This window comes from Xyrauchen texanus, chromosome 45 (genome assembly GCF_025860055.1).
Source record: "Xyrauchen texanus isolate HMW12.3.18 chromosome 45, RBS_HiC_50CHRs, whole genome shotgun sequence".
NCBI classification, from domain to species: Eukaryota; Metazoa; Chordata; class Actinopteri; order Cypriniformes; family Catostomidae; genus Xyrauchen; species Xyrauchen texanus.
The window spans coordinates 10,507,397-10,527,260 of NC_068320.1; the positions used below are offsets into that span (position 1 = coordinate 10,507,397).

A 19,864-nucleotide genomic window follows, 5' to 3' on the forward strand; every position below is an offset into this window, starting at 1 on the left:
TAAGCCACCAGCAGCCTGTTTTCATTCCTTGACTTCTTATGATGTTTTCAGACCTGTAGACCATTTCAGGGACTAAAATGTTACAATGTTGTATTTTCTTCTTCAGGTTCACTTTCACAAGGCAATATTTCAATGTTTAATGTTAATTAAAGTCACATGTGAACAAGCTTACCCCTTATTGGTCACTATGTTTGTTCACTGTTCCAGGATTAAGCTCATACATTGATATACTAGTTAAAATGATATGCTTGTAAAAATGTTTTTAACATTTTAAATTGTAGAGAATTTTCGAGTGTTGCCAGTTAGAGGTTGGGCTCCAATTACAAATTATCCATCACTCGGATGGATGAGTTGTAAAGTTTCCAACATGGTTATTTTTTTCCGTCATTGGTTGCTTTTCCATTATTTCTCCATAGAAACTTGCCTGTTCTCACAGATTTCTCTCTCTCGCAAGAACACACACCAACACACTCACAAACAGCAGACTAAAGCCACAATTTTTTTTTTCATTTGCCAAAAAGTTGCCATCCTGCCCATATTCTGCCACTATCCAAAAGAGAGAAACGATCAATTTAAAATTACCTCAGGAATGATAAAACAGCTCCTATTTTAAACGTGCAATTAAATCTAACATAGCTGCCTAAAGGATATATCCACATTTAGATGATGAATTACAGAGAAATGCTGATCTACAGATGTCTTCTCCAAAGATCCCTCAGTTATGTTCATGGTTTTATAGGGATAGTGTTTGGTTTGTTGGTCCATTGGGTCAGTTTGGATGCTCCCCACAAGCAAACCGCTCCAGATTTGGTGACAGACCGATTTCTTTGGTGCGGATCTAAGTGTGATTGCCGTGTTCATATATGCCTAAACGAACTGAACCAAGGGAGAAAACGCTCCGGGTTCCAAACAAACGATTAAAATGAGCCAGTAGTGAAAACCTTAATCTTACACAGACAAATCTTGAGTGGGCCTAGGATTGGGCCAGCCTAAGATGCCTAAAATGGTTTACTAGTCTGAGTTGGTTTAAGCTGTTTAGTTGGTCTACCAGCCTGGTCAAGCTGGTCATCAGCAGGTCGGACAAGTTCTCAAACCCCCTTTAAAAAACACTTTTTATTTATTTATTTAGCAGGACAACAAAATTATGTAGAAAACACTGGAATGTGAACATGTGTGTTAAAGGGATGCCTTTAGATGACATAAAAATATGTAAGATAGAAACAAGACATTAAGACAACTGAACAGTTTGTTGAAGGGGGAGCTGAGTCATTTCATTGGACAGTTAGACTGTATAAATACAGCAACCAAATTCCTGTTGTTTACAATCCAGTTTTGAGAGTTTGGGTCATCTGGGGGATTTCACATAACTCCAAACACAAAAGACAATTCATAGAGAACAAGGAAACACATTAAAGAAATGTTAAAATTGGCAAGGCGGATGAAAGATAAGCACAGGGCAGAAGACCTGTGTGCCCATGAGAGTGGGATATTGCAGTCGTATCTATGAACTAGATGCCAGAAAATCATCTCAGAGAAACATAAGTTTCCATAAACAGTATAAAAGACTGCCTGTCACCTGCATTCAAAATCCAAAAGTCAAAGGAGACTGTTCAGGAAAAATTAAATACAGCTATAAATATGAACAATGCAATATACCAGATGGATTTAACTCAACAAAATGTTTTGGGACCATTATTTTTGGAACAACTGTTTTTACTTCATGACCTGAGCATATCAAAATGGGTTTTCTCAGAACAAGAACATTATTCAAACTGCAAGCCTTTTTGTCCTAATTTTAGGCTTGTATAACAAAGAACATCACCATGTGGAGTCATTCCATTTTTAAGTCAAGTGTCCTCAATCCCAGGCAATAGGGCTGAATAAGGCTGAAAGAACTGTTCTGACTTTTCATCTACTGTATTTCGGTTGTGCAAGATTTTGTGAAAGTGCATATATTCTACTATGAATCATTTCCATTTCAAGAGGCAGAGGATTATTCATTGTAACACCCCGTCTTGCTCTTTTCTTCCCTTTCTCTTACTTTATTCTCCTTCCAAGCCTTCTTTGGTCACACTTTCTCACACACACACACACACACACACACACACACACACACACACACACACACACACACACACACACACACACACACACACACACACACTCAGTGCCCTTATTCTCAGGTATATAAGTGCACAGCGTAAGCTATAATCAAGTTCACCAACCAGACCAACCACATATTTCCTCCGTTTACCACGGGAAACTGCTCCAAGAGCTCTGCACTGAAACAAGTGGCTGAAATTATTTTGGCAGAGCCGTCAGTTTTTACAGTCTCAACACTGTCATGAGACTGGGCCCTTATTATAAACTATCCAGGCACCCATGAAAGACTGCTCTTACAGGCATCCAAAAAAGCTTCTACAGATCCTCACATTAGCCTCTAAGTTTTTTCAATGATTTACTTTAAATCTCGCTCCATGGAGCTCTTGTTTGTTTGGAAACTTGATAAATAGCACCAACGGATCACAACATCGCCAGCTGTGCGACTGACTGATGTCCTCAGACACAGAGTTTGTCATGTGCTTGCACGATTCAAACCAAACTGTAGCCGCAGAGAGCTTGCATCAACACCAAACAAGGTGAATGTGCTGCCCTCTGTGGGAACGACAAAAAACATGTCCAAACAGGATTGTATTGAGCTTGAGCTATAAACAAATCCACCACTGCATAATTTATTCCGTCACGGCAGTGCATTACGATCTTTGACAATTTTACTAGCCAGTCAAAGCAAGTTATGCCTTAGGCACTTCAACCCTTTAAAAGTGAACTGAAAGACCACAGTGAACAAGCCCACATTAGGGCTAATTGTTCCCATGTGACCAGTCAGGCAAATACAGAAAGACATTGAAGGGATAGTTGACCCAAAAATGGTATCGTTTACTCTCCGTAATTTGTTCAAAACCTGTATTACTTCCTTTATTCAGAATAACACAAAGGGAGGTTTTAGTCAAAATGTTCAGTCTCAGTCACTTTCATTGTATTTAAAACAAGATTCAATGAATGTAAATGGTGACACATTCGATCAGTTGATAAAAATAATAATAATAAAAATGAAAAAAAAAAAACTTTTGTGTTCCACAGAAGAGTCATATAGTTTTGGATCAATGTGGTAGGGTGAGTAAAAAACAGATATAAAAGTTTTGAATAAACTATAACCCTGAAAAAGTCAGTTATATTATATTTTTGAGTTGTACTTCAATGGTTAACATCCCAGCTGCATTTTTAACAACAGACTAAAGTGAAGACACTAATCTGGTGTCAACAATCTCATCATAACTCATAATAATTGGACGGGATGGTGAAATCGCAAGGTGTTTACAACTTGGCTTGTACGCAAAGGTGCAACTTTTATTACCAACCTACAGTATATTAGAAAAACCAATCAACAAACTGATTTTCAAATTAATGGAGAAAAACAGCTATTAAAAATTAGCTTTTTATATTTGTATTTACTCATTTCTTTCTTCCATGGTACACAAAATTCAAAATTGTCCTATTCAAATGATGGTTAGGTTAAGGGTTTGGTTAAGGGGTTAAACTTTATGGTTAGGTTTGAGGTTTGAGATAGGGGTTACACTTAATAATCATATTATTCACTGGTTTGTATATTTTTTTCTGTGTGAATTAACCCTTTCGCATGTTTGATCAAACCAGTGTGATTACACTAGTCTGGGCTCAGATGTGTACGATCAAACCTGTGTGATCTGCATTCATGCTGCTGTTTACCAGCAAAGAGGGACTGAAGCAGTTGTCATAATGAACCAGCTGCTCAAATATTCTTTTCAAAATCACAATATCTTACAAACATTCAAACGGTCACTAAATAAAAGTTTATAGCTGTTACTGTCGGAGAACACTGTTTGGTTTAACAGTATTTTCTGATGTCAAACAAAGAATATTCAAACTAGTTAATCCACTCGAGCCTACTTTCATTCCAGCTGTCATGCATTCTAACTACTTCCGATGCTTGGAAAGTGGAAGGGCTAGGCTTTTTAGAACCTTCTATGCTTCTAAGACAAAGTCTTGGTCCCATGTTGCATTGCATGTAAACAAAATGGTTGTGCACCTACCCGACTAGTGCACTGCGATCGCATTTTATCTATCATAATCAAGCATTATAAACATCTAAAAACCACATTATATTTTTTATAATATATAATCTGAATTTCAGTGCACATACTGTGATATAATCTGTCTTTCAGTGCATCTGCTATGAAGTGTAAATTAAGATTATATTTTGTATTATTATTACAGCGTGCATTAAAGAACTCACGCTGGGGGGTCCATCAGTACAGGAGAAAACCACATGTGAAAAAGTTAACGCTGTAAATATTTGCACAAGTCAACTCGTATGATTTTGATTTCACCACCTTGTGTTATTACGACTTCTCATGAGACCCGTTAGGTTTTTTTTTTTACTAAAGGGCATGACACTTGAGTGAACAGTGTCTTAGGTCACAGAGCACTGAGTTAATAATAGAACACACTTCCTGTCTTTTTCGGCCCCGCTGCCCTGCAGCCATCCTGAACATGCTCACAACTGCCACACCAGCATCCCTGCACAGTCAACCATGACCTTGCTTTCAAGTTAGCACATAGGTTACAAGAAAATCCAGCCTGCTAGGATCTGGGAGATAAAATTAGACAAAGTTTATCTGAGGCTATCTGAAAAAAAGACAATGGCCCTTAACAGCTAACTAAACAGGAAAGTCTTTCTTTTCCCTTGAGTTTAAATTTTGACAGGCGGGTCTTGCAAGCAACCTCGAATGAATCTTCTTGGCGGGATTTTTGAAATAACTAACTTCCTTAGTTTAAACACACCCCGCCCTCCTTGTGTGTGTATGCTCCGGTTTTCAGCCAAGTGTTTGAAAATGTATTTCACAAATCTTGGCACACATTTGTTTTGTATGGGAAAGTGCTTATGGGCAATCTGCACATGTCTGTCATTCGCTAGATATTTGGAGTGTCCGTTTTTAATATAGTAAACCCTGAGAAAATAGAAGGAGAGCAGTCAAAGGGGAAAACACCAGCCATCTATCTGTAACAGAGCACCACATATGGGGAACAGGGAGTTTGTACACTGCTCCGCTATACTCTGTAAGGCGATTGACTCACCTCAAGGAATTCTCAGGTGCCTTACACCACTTTAAAACTGCCCCCATGCTTCATTTCACAGATAAAGATATTAACAGCCTTTACAAAACTACTACAACAGCTCACTTGCAAAACTGGCTGCTTGAGTAGAATGGTTTTTAATGATAAAACTAGCCGTTCTAACGTAGTAAACAAAATCTAGCAAAGTGGGAGTTTTCCAAAGATATAAGCATAGCGATTGATGATGTATTTTCTTTTTTCTTTTGATCGTGTTTTTAAGAAGGCAATGATTATACCCCAAAAAATACAGTATATTTTGTTTTACAGTTAATTCTGTGTGACTTCAGAAAACAATAGCAGACTATGGGAAATTTTTCAGCTGATGTTGTGACATGACTAATGTGTAAATTTAGCAAGTTGTCACAATGTCAAATTCAATGTGCATTTTTTTCATCAACCAAAACTGCTGATATGATGCAGTTCATGTTATGTATATAGCAGCAGCTTATATATATATATATATATATATATATATATATATATATATATATATATATATATATATATTAGGTATTGTTTAATTGCTGTAAACAAACATTGCGATTCTGCTACCCTGGGTTTCTGATTGTTAAACAGATCACCTAAAAATGTAAATGATGTCATCATTTTCCCACCCTCATGTTGTTTCAAACCCATATTACTTTCTTTTATGGAACACTGAACACAAAATGAGATATTAGGCAGAATGTTAGCCTAAAGCAATGAAAGTGTGACAATCATTCTGCCTAACATCTAATTTTGTAATTTTGAAAAAAGAAAGTAAGACAGGTTTGGAACAACATGGGCGAGGGTGCAGAACCAATTACATTAAATTAATCACTGGGTGAACTATTCCTTTAAGTACTGATTTAAGTAACACTATCTAACAATTAATTCCAGATCTTTTTTCAGCATTAAGCATTACAATTCACATACATACATGAAGGCATAACTACCACCGTTTAGAAATACAAATGTCCAGTTTATATGACAGCTCTAAGGCAGCACCTGTTACAATTATGCAGTCCAGGCATCTGGCTGATCAAATCCAAAACATGCAGGGAATAATAATCCCAAATCAAACAAACAAAACAGCAACCAACTTTCTCTTGGAGCAGCTTGAAAGCCACCTGTTGAGCGAATCAGCACCTGGTCCACAAGCCAACCCAAACACCACATACGTGGATGAACACCACATTCACATGTAGCACATCATCAATTAAACTGACCTTGCAGATCTTTCTCTCCTCTGCCTCTCTGCTGCTGCGTGCTAAAGTCAGAGTTGGAGCCGGGGTCATCCTCCTATCCTGGATCTCCGTCTTGAGTGACAGCTGACAGGAGAACATGGAAGTCTGTGAGCTTCTGAGCTCCGAGCTCCTGGGTGCCAGTCCATGTGCCATGGTGCTCCTCCCTAGGTTGGGGATGGGCAGTGCAGTGTGAATGGGTTTGGACCCCACAGCTGGTTGCCGTAGTTTCGATGCAACGCCAACAACCGGCATAGTCCCTCAGAGTGCAAAACGCAGAGAGGAATAAGGAGGGGATTAGAGGGAAAAAAAAGTGGAGGAGTTGTCTCTTGTGGCTCTCTCACACAGGAGAGAGAGAGAGAGAGAGAGACAAGTGTGCTGTGTCTGCTCTTGATGTCTGGCATGGGCTGAAGTGGGAGGGGGCGAATCGTCTCTCTCATAGACTGCTGCTAGCGGGGCCACGCTCATTCTGTTGCTGACAGCATGTGCTTCTCACTGTGACTGAGAATGCTCCACTGCTACACGTTCTCCACTCCTCCTCTCTCACTTCCACTCCGCCTATTTCCTCATTGACAGCACCACTGCAAAACCAAACAGCTCTCAAGGGCGTGAACTTTTACTGGACTATAACCACCACTCTGCTCTGTTCACTGCCTGATTACAGAGACCTGGCTGAGTCTGTGTCTACAGGTCAGTGAAAAATAAGGTTGTCCAAGATTATATCAATAAAACATCTTTTAAAAATCTAGTTTAAAATATGAGTCAAGTTTGTTCAAAATGAAGTTTGTTTTTATGATTTTATGAAACCATTTTCTTCTTCTTCAAAAAAAAAAAGATTTAATGACTTTAAAAAAGTCAAGTGGTGTAACCATCAGGTAAAATATATTAAAATATTTTTCTTGCACCTTGAATACATGTGAGTGTACTCTGAAACATTTTACAAATATCAGGAATTGTTCTTATGATTACTCCATTTGACCTGAATGAGATATGCCTTTCCATAAAACTTTCAAAAAACAGAAAAAAACTTCAACTCATATAGCCATGAAGGTCTAAAGTGGTCCTCTAAGTTTGCATGTTGGTTAAACCACCTGATTTTGATTTGATGGACTCAAGTTTTTCTTAATTATATTTTAAAACCAAAAAAGGTGTACTGCTTATTTTTTAAGAAATAATAATAAAAGATTTTTCCAAACTACTTATGTCAACATTTCTTTTTTCAAGAATGTCAGCTTTTAATGAGACTTTTACTATTATTACATTTACAAATATATATCATTATAATTACTAATGTAAATATAATAATAATAATAATATTAATAATAATAATAATAATAACAATAACAATAGCAATGCTACTATTACTAATACTACTACAACTATAACTAGTACTATTACTACTTCTACTACTAATAATAATAACAATAATACATTATTATTATTATTATTATATTTATTACTGCCTCCAGACATTTTTTACTTTAAGCCCCAGGAAAAATATCTAAATTAGTGTTTCTTTTCCCCCATCAACAATTTTATTTATTTCAATAACAGCACAAAAAAAAGAAAATAAACTTCTATCAAATCCAACCCACACCCCTTCTATAACCACCCATAACTCAGTTGGTTATACAATACAGAAACAAGCACCATAAATAAATAAATAAATCTAGACAGGCCCCATTTAGAGCAGCCATCACTACAATACCTTATCCTTGAGTAATCATGCTACATTGCTAATTTGGTACTAGAAAATCACTTGCCATTATATCAAACACAGTTGAAAGCTATTTGGCTTCTTAAATGAGGCTTAACATTGACTTTGTATTTGTTTTTGAGTTGCCACAGAATGCAATAGACTGGCATGTCTATTGCCTCACTTGTCCTCAGCTGACAGCGTCATTGAATTATACCTGCTCAACACCAGTTTCACATACAACAGTAAAAAGAAGACTCAGGAGTGCAGACCTTATAGGAAGAATTGCAATGAAAAAGTCACTTTTGAAACAGAAAAACATAAAGAAGAGGTTAGAGTGGGCAAAGAAACACAGACATTGGACTACTGATAATTGGAAAAGAGTGTTATAGATCTTAAACCCACTGAGCTTTTGTGGGATCAGCTAGACTGTAATGTGTGTGAGAAGTGCCCAACAAGACTGCCACATCTATGACAAGTGCTACAGGAAGTGTGGGGTGAAAAGTCACCTGAGTATCTGGACAAACTGACAGCTAGAATGCCAAGGATCTGCAAAGCTGTCATTGCTGCACGTGGAGAATTTTTGGATGAGAACTATTTTAAAAGTAGTTTTTAGACGCTCTGAACATTTCTTTCAAATTGTAATAGTAATTTTTCATGTTATTAATGTCCTGACTATACACTGTGATCAGTTGAATGCCACTTTGGTGAATAAAAGTACCAATTTCTTTCCATAAGAGCACAATCTGTACATTATTCCAAACTTTTGGCCACCAGTGTACATACTGTAAATATATAATAAATAAAAAAATCATAGAATTACAGTTACAGACATTGCATGCATTACATCTCTATACATTAAATGATATCTGAATGGCTTTAAACTAAGAAACTGAAAGCATGTTAATCGCTGTAGTGGTGTGTTTAAGTAATTGCTTGTGTGAATAGCATTGTATGTATTTTTTAATAACTTAATAGATTTCAACAAAAAACAAGGAGCGTCACATCATTAAATACCACAAACTGGTTCCTCTGTTATTTGAAGGACATTCCACAGCAGAATGTCACAATCCGGCTGCAACTGTCAAAACAGCCTATGTGTAACACAGCTCTGTCGGTGGACAGAGACACCTCACACTGGCTGCAGCTGGAATAATCGAGCACTGTGATGATAGTTTGAGTGCAAAGATAACACAGGAATGACAATGAAAATGCTTGGGGTTGTTTAGAGTGAAAGCAAATCTGTATATACAGGTGAACCAACACAAACAGGTGTTAGAATAGCTCTTTTTAGCTTTAAACCCGGAAACAATCCACACTAAAGTTGTTTGTCTAGTGCCCTGGCTATACTTCACGGCTGCCAAACTCCTTTGCGCTCTCTGTCTCGCTATCTTTTTTGCTCTGTCAACCTTACTTTCACTCTCTCTCTCCCTCAACTCATCTATTATCTCCACCTCAGTTGCACAAAAAAAGTTGGTAAAGAGTCAGACAGACAGGAAGACTTGTAGACAGTGGACTAACACCAAAATTTGTGTCAGACGTTCTGTTACATTCGATTGTGCTAGTGTGACTGGCAGAGAGAAAGAGACTCTGACAGCAATTATGACAGTGCTGGCACCGATCTCCCTGCTAATTCCTGTCAAACAAATAATCAGGTCATTTTCTTGTGTTTAGCCCAGGATATACGATTCATTTCCACTGAACAGAAGACAATGAATCATTGCTCTGTGATCACTAAACAGTCTGTCTTTTTGTGCCTGGCATAGTACCCGTATACATGGATTTCGAGTGTAGTGTGAAACTGAGCAGCCCTTGATGTATTAAAGAGTTTATTAAGTGGGCAAAATATGACATGTAGCATGGGTTTTAACAGCCGTTAGCCCGGTGTAAGACTTAAAAGCGAGTGAAAGTTTTATATGGAAAGATCACATCTGGTTCAGTTTAGGAGCAGGGATGTGAAGAGGAACAGCAAGGATTTCCACCACAACGGATCAGTTTAACACAGTATCGTCAGGTTCATAAGCATACCCTGAGCACCTACAGTTCATTAAATACCTCAAAACTCACACAACTACACCTTTATTCTTGTATTTTGGAAATATTTATAAAATGTATTTAATGGTATGAAGAACAATGTTAGATCAATTTTCCCCATTGCTATTTCCTCATTTACTTCATACTTCACAATAGAGTACAGACCAAACATACTGCAAAGCAACTGCTGACAGCCATACCTTCAGTCTGAGAAAATTCTATACAATTATGTATATTGAGAAAATCAAAAATGGTGTGACTTACTCTTCAGCTGCATTTGCACTTTACTGCATTAGGAGAGAATTTGTAGTGTCTTACAAAGGCAATGTGTAAATTATAATTTACAGAAGGTATAGCGTAAATGGCCATTGAGTTACTCGTTTACTACTATATATTTGAGCATTGAACCATTGAACTTGAAATGTAAGCCTACTAAAACATTAACATAGGGTTTACGAATGAACAGTTTGAAACATCGGAACATGAATAACCAGGATTACTTGTTAACCCAGAGTAAAGTATGAACAGTGTGAAACATGAAATAGGATAACCTAGGATTCCATTTACCCGGGGTTTAGTATGGCTGGAACCCTGATTTTCATCTATTCAGCGAAGCTCTTCGCATCTCTGAACTGCAGAAGCCGCGTCGCCGTTCGAGGGGCATCTAGCAAGCTTGGACAGCGCTCGAAGAAGACGGCCGTCTTCGCCACCTTCAGCCGTCCTGCGAGCTACGCCATCCAGCGACGTATCCTTTTTAGAGCAAGCTAGGTCCTCAGCGAACTTCACAAAAAGAGCAAAGAGCGTATTTTTAAAGATGCCTCGCACCACCTGCGCCTCATGCCGCGCCCCTCTCAGCGCCGGAGACCGCCACCTCATATGCGCTCTCTGCCTGGGACTGGAACATGCAGAGCTCGCCCTCACTGACGGCGGATGCGACCTCTGCGAGGAGCTTCCGATGTCGACCCTGCGGGCTCGACTCGAAGCACTCAAAACCGAAGCCGCCAGCCGCTTTCGCTTCGCCACGCAGAAAGAAGCGCCGCTCCCAAAGGCTGCCGGAACCGGTGTTAGAAGCGACTACCTCGCCGGAGCCTCTCCCTCGAGCCTCGCTTTCACCCTCCCCGCCCCCCCGGGACGCGCAGTTGCCATCTCGGATGACAAGGCGGAGGATAAGGGCTGCTGTTCCATCATGGCTTCGGACAGCAAGGAGTGGTCAGGCTCCCAAGCCTCCTCCTCGGCCCAGGAATCCAGCAGGACCCGCGCCGGAGTCGAGGAAGAACTAACGCGCCTCCTCACACAGGCCGTCGACCGCCTCGGGCTTGAGTGGTCACCGCCCTCGGAGCAGGCTCCCAACAGACTCGATGGCTGCTTTCTTCAGAGCCGTCGCCGCTCGGCGCCCGCGGCCCGGGCCGCTCCCTTCCTGCCGGAACTCCACGCTGAGCTCTCTAAATCGTGGAACACGCCTCTCTCGGCCAAGAACCGATCCCATGTCTCCTCTCTTGCTTCGGTGGATGGCGCCACCGAGAGGGGCTACTCTTCCATCCCCCCGGTCGAGGATTCGGTAGCAGCACACCTTTGCCCGCCCTCCGCGAGATGGCGGTCTAAGCCAGTGCTCCCGTCTAAGGCCTGCAGAACTACTTCTGCCTGTGTTGGCCGCGCCTATGCCGCCGCCGGCCAAGCTGCATCTGCTCTGCATTCCATGGCCGTTTTACAGATCCTCCAAGCGGACCTTCTCCGAGAATGGGATGAGAAAGGCAGGCACCCAGAGGCTGTTTCAGACCTAAGGAGTGCGACGGATCTCGCCCTTCGCGCCACCAAAGCTGCAGCTCAAGCACTAGGGAAGTGCATGGCCGCGCTGACTGTGACCGAGAGACACCTATGGCTAACGCTAGCCGATATGGGAGAAGCTGAGCACTCCACGTTCCTCAATGCACCGCTCTCTCCGTCCGGTCTCTTCGGTTCCGCGGTGAGTGGCATTGTTGACCGTTTCTCGGAAGTCCAGAAAGCCACCTAAGCCATGAATCTCTTCCTGCCTCATCGCGCTAGCTCCTCTGCAGGCCGCCCACGTGACCAGCCTCCTGCACGAGCCTCTTCACAGCGCCCAGCTCTGCAAAGCCAGACTTCTCAGCGTCGACAGGGCGGCCGCCCTAGAACGCGCTCAGACAGCCACCGCAGACCGCCGCCCCCCCGCGGGCCTCGGCCTAAGATTGCGCTGAAACCTGAGCAACCGAAGTCCTCCTAGCTTTGTTAAGGAACCGACGGCTCAGTCCCGCCGTGGCCGGACCACCGTCAAAGCTTCGCCCCCTGTCAGTCCCCTTCTCTCAGGCTACTGCAGTGGTGGATTCAGCAGCCAACAAGCCAGTGATACTGCCCGCTTGCCTGCACTCAAATGCCGTTTTCACGGCGAACAAAATAAATTTTGTGAAAAGCAAACATGCCTTATGTGTAGAAATGAATAAACGCGCCCACGAATCCGTGCGCGCGCCCCTTCTCTGCCCGCTCTGTCACACGGCCAGCAAACACCTCTCTGTATGTAAGTCCCATGCCCGTGACTATGCTCGCGCATCACTTCACAGATGTGACTCTTTCCCCATTCACCTCAATCGGGAAGTCACTCACAGAACAGCCTGTCCCTGCTGTCTGCGAGCAGTCATGGATAAGCACAGTAAGCGCGCTCACACATTCTGTTCAGCTCGCTGTGTGCAGCAATCAGGGCGACTTGGCCATTCACCCTCTAGCGTTACGCTTCAAAGCGTGGAAAGCTATCCAGGGGATATCCAAATGGGTGTTAAGCACAATAAAACAGGGCTATTTGCTACAGTTCGATCGTCGCCCTCCACGCTTCAGAGCGCGGCTCGAAACTACTGTGAACACGGAAGCAGCCTGCATGCTTCATTCAGAAATAGCAAACCTTCTGTGCAAAAGGGCCATAGAGAGAGTGCCACCTTCTCTGAGCGAGTCGGGGTTTTACAGCCGTTATTTTCTTGTCCCCAAGAAAGACGGCGTCCTCAGACCAATATTAGATCTCAGGATTTTGAACAAGGTGCTCGCAAAAAGGCCGTTCAAAATGTTTACAATCAGGAAACTCCTCGCGCATGTGCGCCAGGGGGACTGGTTTATTTCTCTCGATCTGAAAGATGCCTACTTTCAGATTCAGATAAATCCCGTCACAGGCCATTCTTGAGATTCAGCCTGACGGCCAGGTTTATCAATACACCGTCCTTCCGTTCGGCCTGTCTTTAGCACCCCGTACTTTCACGAAGTGCATGGATGCGGCGCTCGCACCCCTGCGGAGTCAGGGCTTGCGAATTCTGAACTATTTGGACGATTGGCTGATTTTGGCACAGTCACATACAGAGCTTCTGTCTCACAGGACAGTTCTCCTCAGTCATCTGAACAGTTTGGGTCTTGCAGTCAATTGGACCAAGAGCTCACTACAGCCCAGTCAGGCAATTTCCTTCCTTGGAATAGAACTAGACTCCATGGCGATGACGGCTCGCTTATCTACACAGCGCGTGCCGTGTTCAGCGACTAGCCGCGTCCTTTCAGATGAACAGCCTCACGCCTCTGAAAAAATTTCAGAGAATGCTAGGTTACATGGCCTCAGCCGCAGCAGTACTTCAGCTGGGTTTACTGTGCATGCGCCCGCTTCAGCATTGGCTAAACACCCGCGCGTCACGCCGGGCTTGGGCCACGGGCCGCCAGCCGATCAGAGTGACTCAGACCTGTATCTCAGCTCTGCAGCCCTGGGCAGTGGCCGAATGGTATCAGCGGGGAGTGATGACAGGAGCTGTATCTCGCTGAAAAGTCATCTCGACAGACGCGTCCAACACGGGTTGGGGTGCGGTCTGCAAGTGCTCTCCGGTTTTCGGCCTGTGGTCAGTTCAGGAAAAGCTCCTTCACATAAATTGTCTGGAAATGATAGCGGTCGAGTACGTGCTCGTGCGCTTCCTCCCGGTCATTCAGGGTCACCACGTCCTGGTCCGTTCGGACAACAGATCTGTGGTATCCTATCTAAACCGTCAGGGCGGTGTCAGATCCAGGAACCTCTTCCATCTGACAAAACGCATACTGAGTTGGTCCCAGTGCCACCTGCGCTCGCTGAGGGCAACGCACGTGCCAGGCCACCTGAACGACGGCCCAGACAGACTGTCCAGAGACAATATTTCCCCAGGGGAATGGTCCCTGCACGCTCAAACAGTCCAGAAGTTATGGAGCATATTCGGCAGAGCAGAGATAGACCTCTTTGCGTCAGAAGAGAACTCTCACTGCCCAGTATTTTTCTCGAAGCGAGGACGCGCTGGCCCAGGACTGGCCCAACCGCCCGCTTTACGCCTTCCCTCCTGTCTCGCTATTGCCACAGGTAATGCAGAGGATCAGGGAAATGCGTCACTCGGTGCTCCTCATAGCCCCGCGCTGGGAGAATCAGACATGGTTCCCGGAGCTTACGCAGCTGTCACTGACAGCCCCGTGGCCCATTCCAGTGAGAGCAGATCTCCTCTCTCAAGCTCGCGGCACGATCTGGCATCCCCACCCAGAGCGCTGGGCGCTGCACGCGTGGGTGATCAACGACTACCCGTCGCTTTGCCAGAAGGAGTAATAAACACTATCATACACGCTAGAGCCCCTTCTACGAGAAGACTCTATGCGTCCAAATGGTCTGTGTTTTCAAAATGGTGCACCGACAGAGACCTGGACCCACGGACATGTGGGGTGTCGTTGCTGCTCGTGTTTTTACAAGAGCTGCCGGATAAGGGCAGATCCCCATCCACGCTCAAAGTGTACGTGGCGGCCGTCGCGGCGTTCGCTAAACCCATGCACGGCCAGTCACTGGGAAAAAACGAGCTGGTCATCCGCTTCCTCAGGGGAGCTAGAAGGATGAACCCCCCACGCCCCCCATCGGTTCCTATCTGGGATCTTTCCATAGTTCTCGAAGCTATGAAAGCCCCCCCTTTCGAACCGCTTCAATCCGTGGATTTGAAATACCTTTCACTCAAAACCGTTTTTCTGACTGCCCTGTCATCAGTTAAACGTGTGGGAGACCTTCACGCGCTGTCTGTCAGCGCTGCGTGTCTTGAGTTTGGACCAAGTGACTCCAAGGTCATTTTAAAGCCTAGACACGGCTATGTCCCCAAGGAGATTGGTTACTCCTTTCAGAGCACAAATAATTTCCCTATCCCTATTTTGGTGGGCTTTGATACAGTGACGGCGCGGGCGCCTGTCATTGGACGCAAGTTCACTCAAGTTCGTCTAAATGGCTGCAGCAGTTGCCGCAAAGCAACCTATGAGCTCGCTAGCTAGCCCGCTCAAGGTATGCAGTTGCTGCACTGCATTGACAATGGATACAAAATTAAGGATTTTTTGGCTTCAATATCTCAGAAAAGATGAATCTTTCCTGTAGCGTAAGCTAGCTTACGCAATACTCGTTCCCTCTTCTAGAGAGAGCCGAGGTTACGTAAGGTAACCGATTCGTTTTCAAACAGACTTTCGAAGCCAGTCTTCTGTTGATCATATAAACAGATAGTCCTGCAACATTGACACAACTTATACCATTGGTTGAGTTAATGTTGTTGCGTTGGGCTGGACAGGCAGTATATATATATATATATATATATATATATATATATATATATATATATATATATATATATATATATAATGCCAGTTTCCATTTTTTTTAAATAAATGAACCTACAAATGACTTACTTGGGCTGTCTCTGCATATTAAGCTGGGATAGGAAAAAGTATTTTAACATTGCAGAAGTTACACACTTCAGCTTTAATTGAGACCTTACGTGCAGTTGGTGCAACCCTATCCGGGTGTACAAAGGATCACATGAAACTGGCAAAAATAACATTTTAAAATACTCCTCTGAGCACTGTCAATGTGTGAACTTTAGCTGCGAAGGCCAACTTTGAATTTTAATGTCTCCCTCCCTGAGTTCATAATGCAACTCTGGAGTGGCAGGCTTCCTTCTACCTTTGTTTTCCAAATGCAATGCGGTAACGGTTTGCGAATAACAGAGAAGCCAAAGTCAACAGTTGCAGAGCAGCCTCTGGTTCACTTCCATCTGAACTCAGCAAGTCACAGCCAGCACTCCGTTCAAATACTCGACCGCACTGTTCCACATCAGAACGGATACTCTTAGCACGCTGGTTAAGCAGGCACAAAGATCATAAAATATGATGAGGACGATGATGGAAATGACAGCGGTAATGACACTGATGCTGTAGGTTGATGATGGTAATGATAGCATTCACTCTCTCGGGCTTGTCTTGGGAGTCACGGTTGACAACTGTGGCCGGTACCTCTGAAGTACCATAATTCCAACAGCAAACACAAGCTGTTTTGAAAACAGACAGGGGCAATACTCACTGGAAGAGCTTTGACAAGAGCTAAATTTACAGCCCCAATCTCTATTTCTGAATCTGGGTTCAGCAGAGTTGCTCCATTCTATGTGGGCTCAAAAGCCACAGTGGAGTATCTTGTGGCAGGGAACAAATGGGATTCCAACACGGCTGGAGGAAAGGGGAGGGGTGAGGGAGAAACGTCAAGATTTTCGGGTTAGGGGAGAATTATGGAAGACCCACAAGCCGCAACCTTAAAGAGGAAATAGGAACCAAGTTCCTCAGCATCTAAAAAAAAAAAAACTCCTGGTGAAGCATCATAGTGTGTGATTAATTCAACTTGCTGTATTCTTTGAAAGTGCCCTGGAAAGAAATTTGCTGCTGTGTTTTCGGAGATATTCACCCCTATCCTGAACTGATAAAAGAAGGGCTTCAGTGTATACGATAGAATGAAGCGTGCATTGGGAAATATCCAAGCCTAATCTGAGTTCAAAGTTGAATTTTCTCCAAAACAGATGTGGTTTTTAAGATTAATGCTCTATTAAGCTTGAAATCAACAAAGCCTACCTCCATACCCAAAACCTTAAGCCTAAACCTAACCAAGAATGTCATAAAAAGCAAATGTGAGATGAAAAAACAACTACTAAAGCAACCACATATTTCTGTGTGGGTTTTAATGCAAATATTATAATTCATGCACTACACTCACCTAAAGGATTATTCGGAACACCATACTAATACTGTGTTTGACCCCCTTTTGCCTTCAGAACTGCCTTAATTCTACGTGGCATTGATTCAACAAGGTGCTGAAAGCATTCTTTAGAAATGTTGGCCCATATTGATAGGATAGCATCTTGCAGTTGATGGAGATTTGTGGGATGCACATCCAGGGCACGAAGCTCCCGTTCGACCACATCCCAAAGATGCTCTATTGGGTTGAGATCTGGTGACTGAGGGTGCCATATTAGTACAGTGAACTCATTGTCATGTTCAAGAAACCAATTTGAAATGATTCAAGCTTTGTGACATGGTGCATTACCCTGCTGGAAGTAGCCATCAGAGGATGGGTACATGGTGGCCATAAAGGGATGGACATGGTCAGAAACAATGCTCAGGTAGGCTGTGGCATTTAAACGATGCCCAATTGGCACTAAGGGGCCTAAAGTGTGCCAAGAAAACATCCCCCACACCATTACACCACCACCACCAGCCTGCACAGTGGTAACAAGGCATGATGGATCCATGTTCTCATTCTGTTTATGCCAAATTCTGACTCTACCATCTGAATGCCTCAACAGAAATCGAGACTCATCAGACCAGGCAACATTTTTCCAGTCTTCAACTGTCCAATTTTGGTGAGCTCTTGCAAATTGTAGCCTCTTTTTCCTATTTGTAGTGGAGATGAGTGGTACCCGGTGGGGTCTTCTGCTGTTGTAGCCCATCCGCCTCAAGGTTGTGCGTGTTGTGGCTTCACAAATGCTTTGCTGCATACCTCGGTTGTAACGAGTGGTTATTTCAGTCAAAGTTGCTCTTCTATCAGCTTGAATAAGTCGGCCCATTTTCCTCTGACCTCTAGCATCAACAAGGCATTTTCGCCCACAGGACTGCCGCATACTGGATGTTTTTCCCTTTTCACACCATTCTTTGTAAACCCTAGAAATGGTTGTGCGTGAAAATCCCAGTAACTGAGCAGATTGTGAAATACTCAGACCGGCCCGTCTGGCACCAACAACCATGCCACGCTCAAAATCGCTTAAATCACCTTTCTTTCCCATTCTGACATTCAGTTTGGAGTTCAGGAGATTGTCTTGACCAGGACCACACCCCTAAATGCATTGAAGCAACTGCCATGTGATTGGTTGATTAGATAAATGCATTAATGAGAAACTGAACAGGTGTTCCTAATAATCCTTTAGGTGAGTGTATAGATGTCATTAGATAAAGAAAAGTGTTAATGAACTGATAATATGCAGCTATAGCAGTATTATTCAAAGTTTTGAAGTTTTGAAATGACTAAAAAAGTAATCAACAAAACATTACTAAATGCTTTTCTAAATAAATTAATAAGATTACTTTACTGATTATGTCATGGTAAAAAATTATTACAAAGTAATTACAAATTATTTTACTTTTACCTTCTGTTAAACTTTCAGCTATAAAAATGTCAAACTAATGTCTATATTTCCTCCTTGTTCATTTTTCATGTCATACATTCAGTCCTACCCATTTCACCTTTATAATTACTTATTACAGACTCTTCAGTTGCCACAAAGTTGAAAACACATGCATATGAACATAATTCATATTTTAAATGTATTCTACATAAATAATATTATTTTAGAAAAATGTGTAGCCCAGTAATGGTATTACAAGTAATTAAATTAATTTTAAATCAGTAACTTTAATCTGATTAAAATAATTTACAAGTAATTCAATTTAGATTACATTAAATAATAAGTTTTTTAACCATATTTCATCCAACACTGTGTTTTAATTGTGATTTGAGTGAAAGGAAATACAATTCATTTAGAGTTCATTTCACCAGGAAATTTCTGTGGTAAGTACAATGAGACACATAAAAATAATTTTAAAAAAATGTAAGTAAGGAACATTGCTACACTTGGAAGAGATAAGGGGCTTAGAAAAAAAAGACAAACACACAAAGGTGTCAGACAGCTGTCTGTAAATCTCTCTCTCGGCCGCACTGCAGTCTTCGGTCGGCCATAATCCCTCTTGAGGGCTAATTAGCCTGATTATGGGCAAGGTGTGTAGCATCACGACGCTGCCCCACCCTCCACCCTGCCATATCCCTCCCTCGTTCTCTCAGCCCCCGGCATGATGTACATCCCCCCCTTCCCTGAGGAGGGACGGGCCTTCTGCCATGTCTGCCAGCAGGTAATCCCAATCTACTTGGATGAGGGAGGGAATAAGGGGAGGGAAACAAAAAATGTAATGTGGCACCTGCATGCCGTCAAGGCGATCGTGCCAAATTAACGAAACAATTAAAAAAAGAGAGGGAAAAGGCCAATATGGAGCGGCAGTGAGAGAGAGAGTGAGAGGAGTGAGAGAGGAAAAAAACACTTAGACAAAGACAAACACACAAGGGTATCGGACAGCCATCCGGAAATCTCTCTCTCGGTCGCAATGCCATCTTCGGTCAGCCCTTATCCCTCTTGAGGGCTAATTAGCCTGATTAGAGGCCGGGAGAGTAGCATCATGACCCGGCACCGCCCTCCGCCCTGCCACAGTACTAAAATGAAAATACACACAATACAAGGTATTTATTGTGTAACTACATGTTGTTCTCACAAGTTAATATTTGCTGCTACTGAGGTTGAGGTACAGGTAGGTT

The 19,864-nt window shown here is 42.7% G+C and overlaps 1 protein-coding gene across 7 annotated transcripts in view; it reads right to left on the bottom strand.

Moving 5' to 3' along the window:
- The window catches only part of LOC127637310 (neuron navigator 3-like), a 203,640-nt gene extending 196,754 nt beyond the window's left edge, over positions 1 to 6,886 (bottom strand). For all 7 annotated transcript variants that reach the window (XM_052118307.1, XM_052118306.1, XM_052118309.1 and 4 more), the window contains exon 1: positions 6,423 to 6,886. In XM_052118307.1, coding sequence (XP_051974267.1) covers positions 6,423 to 6,692 — 270 coding nt within the window. In that variant the 5' untranslated portion in view covers positions 6,693 to 6,886. The remainder of the gene's footprint in view (positions 1 to 6,422) is intronic.
- Between the last annotated feature and the right edge of the window lie 12,978 nt (positions 6,887 to 19,864).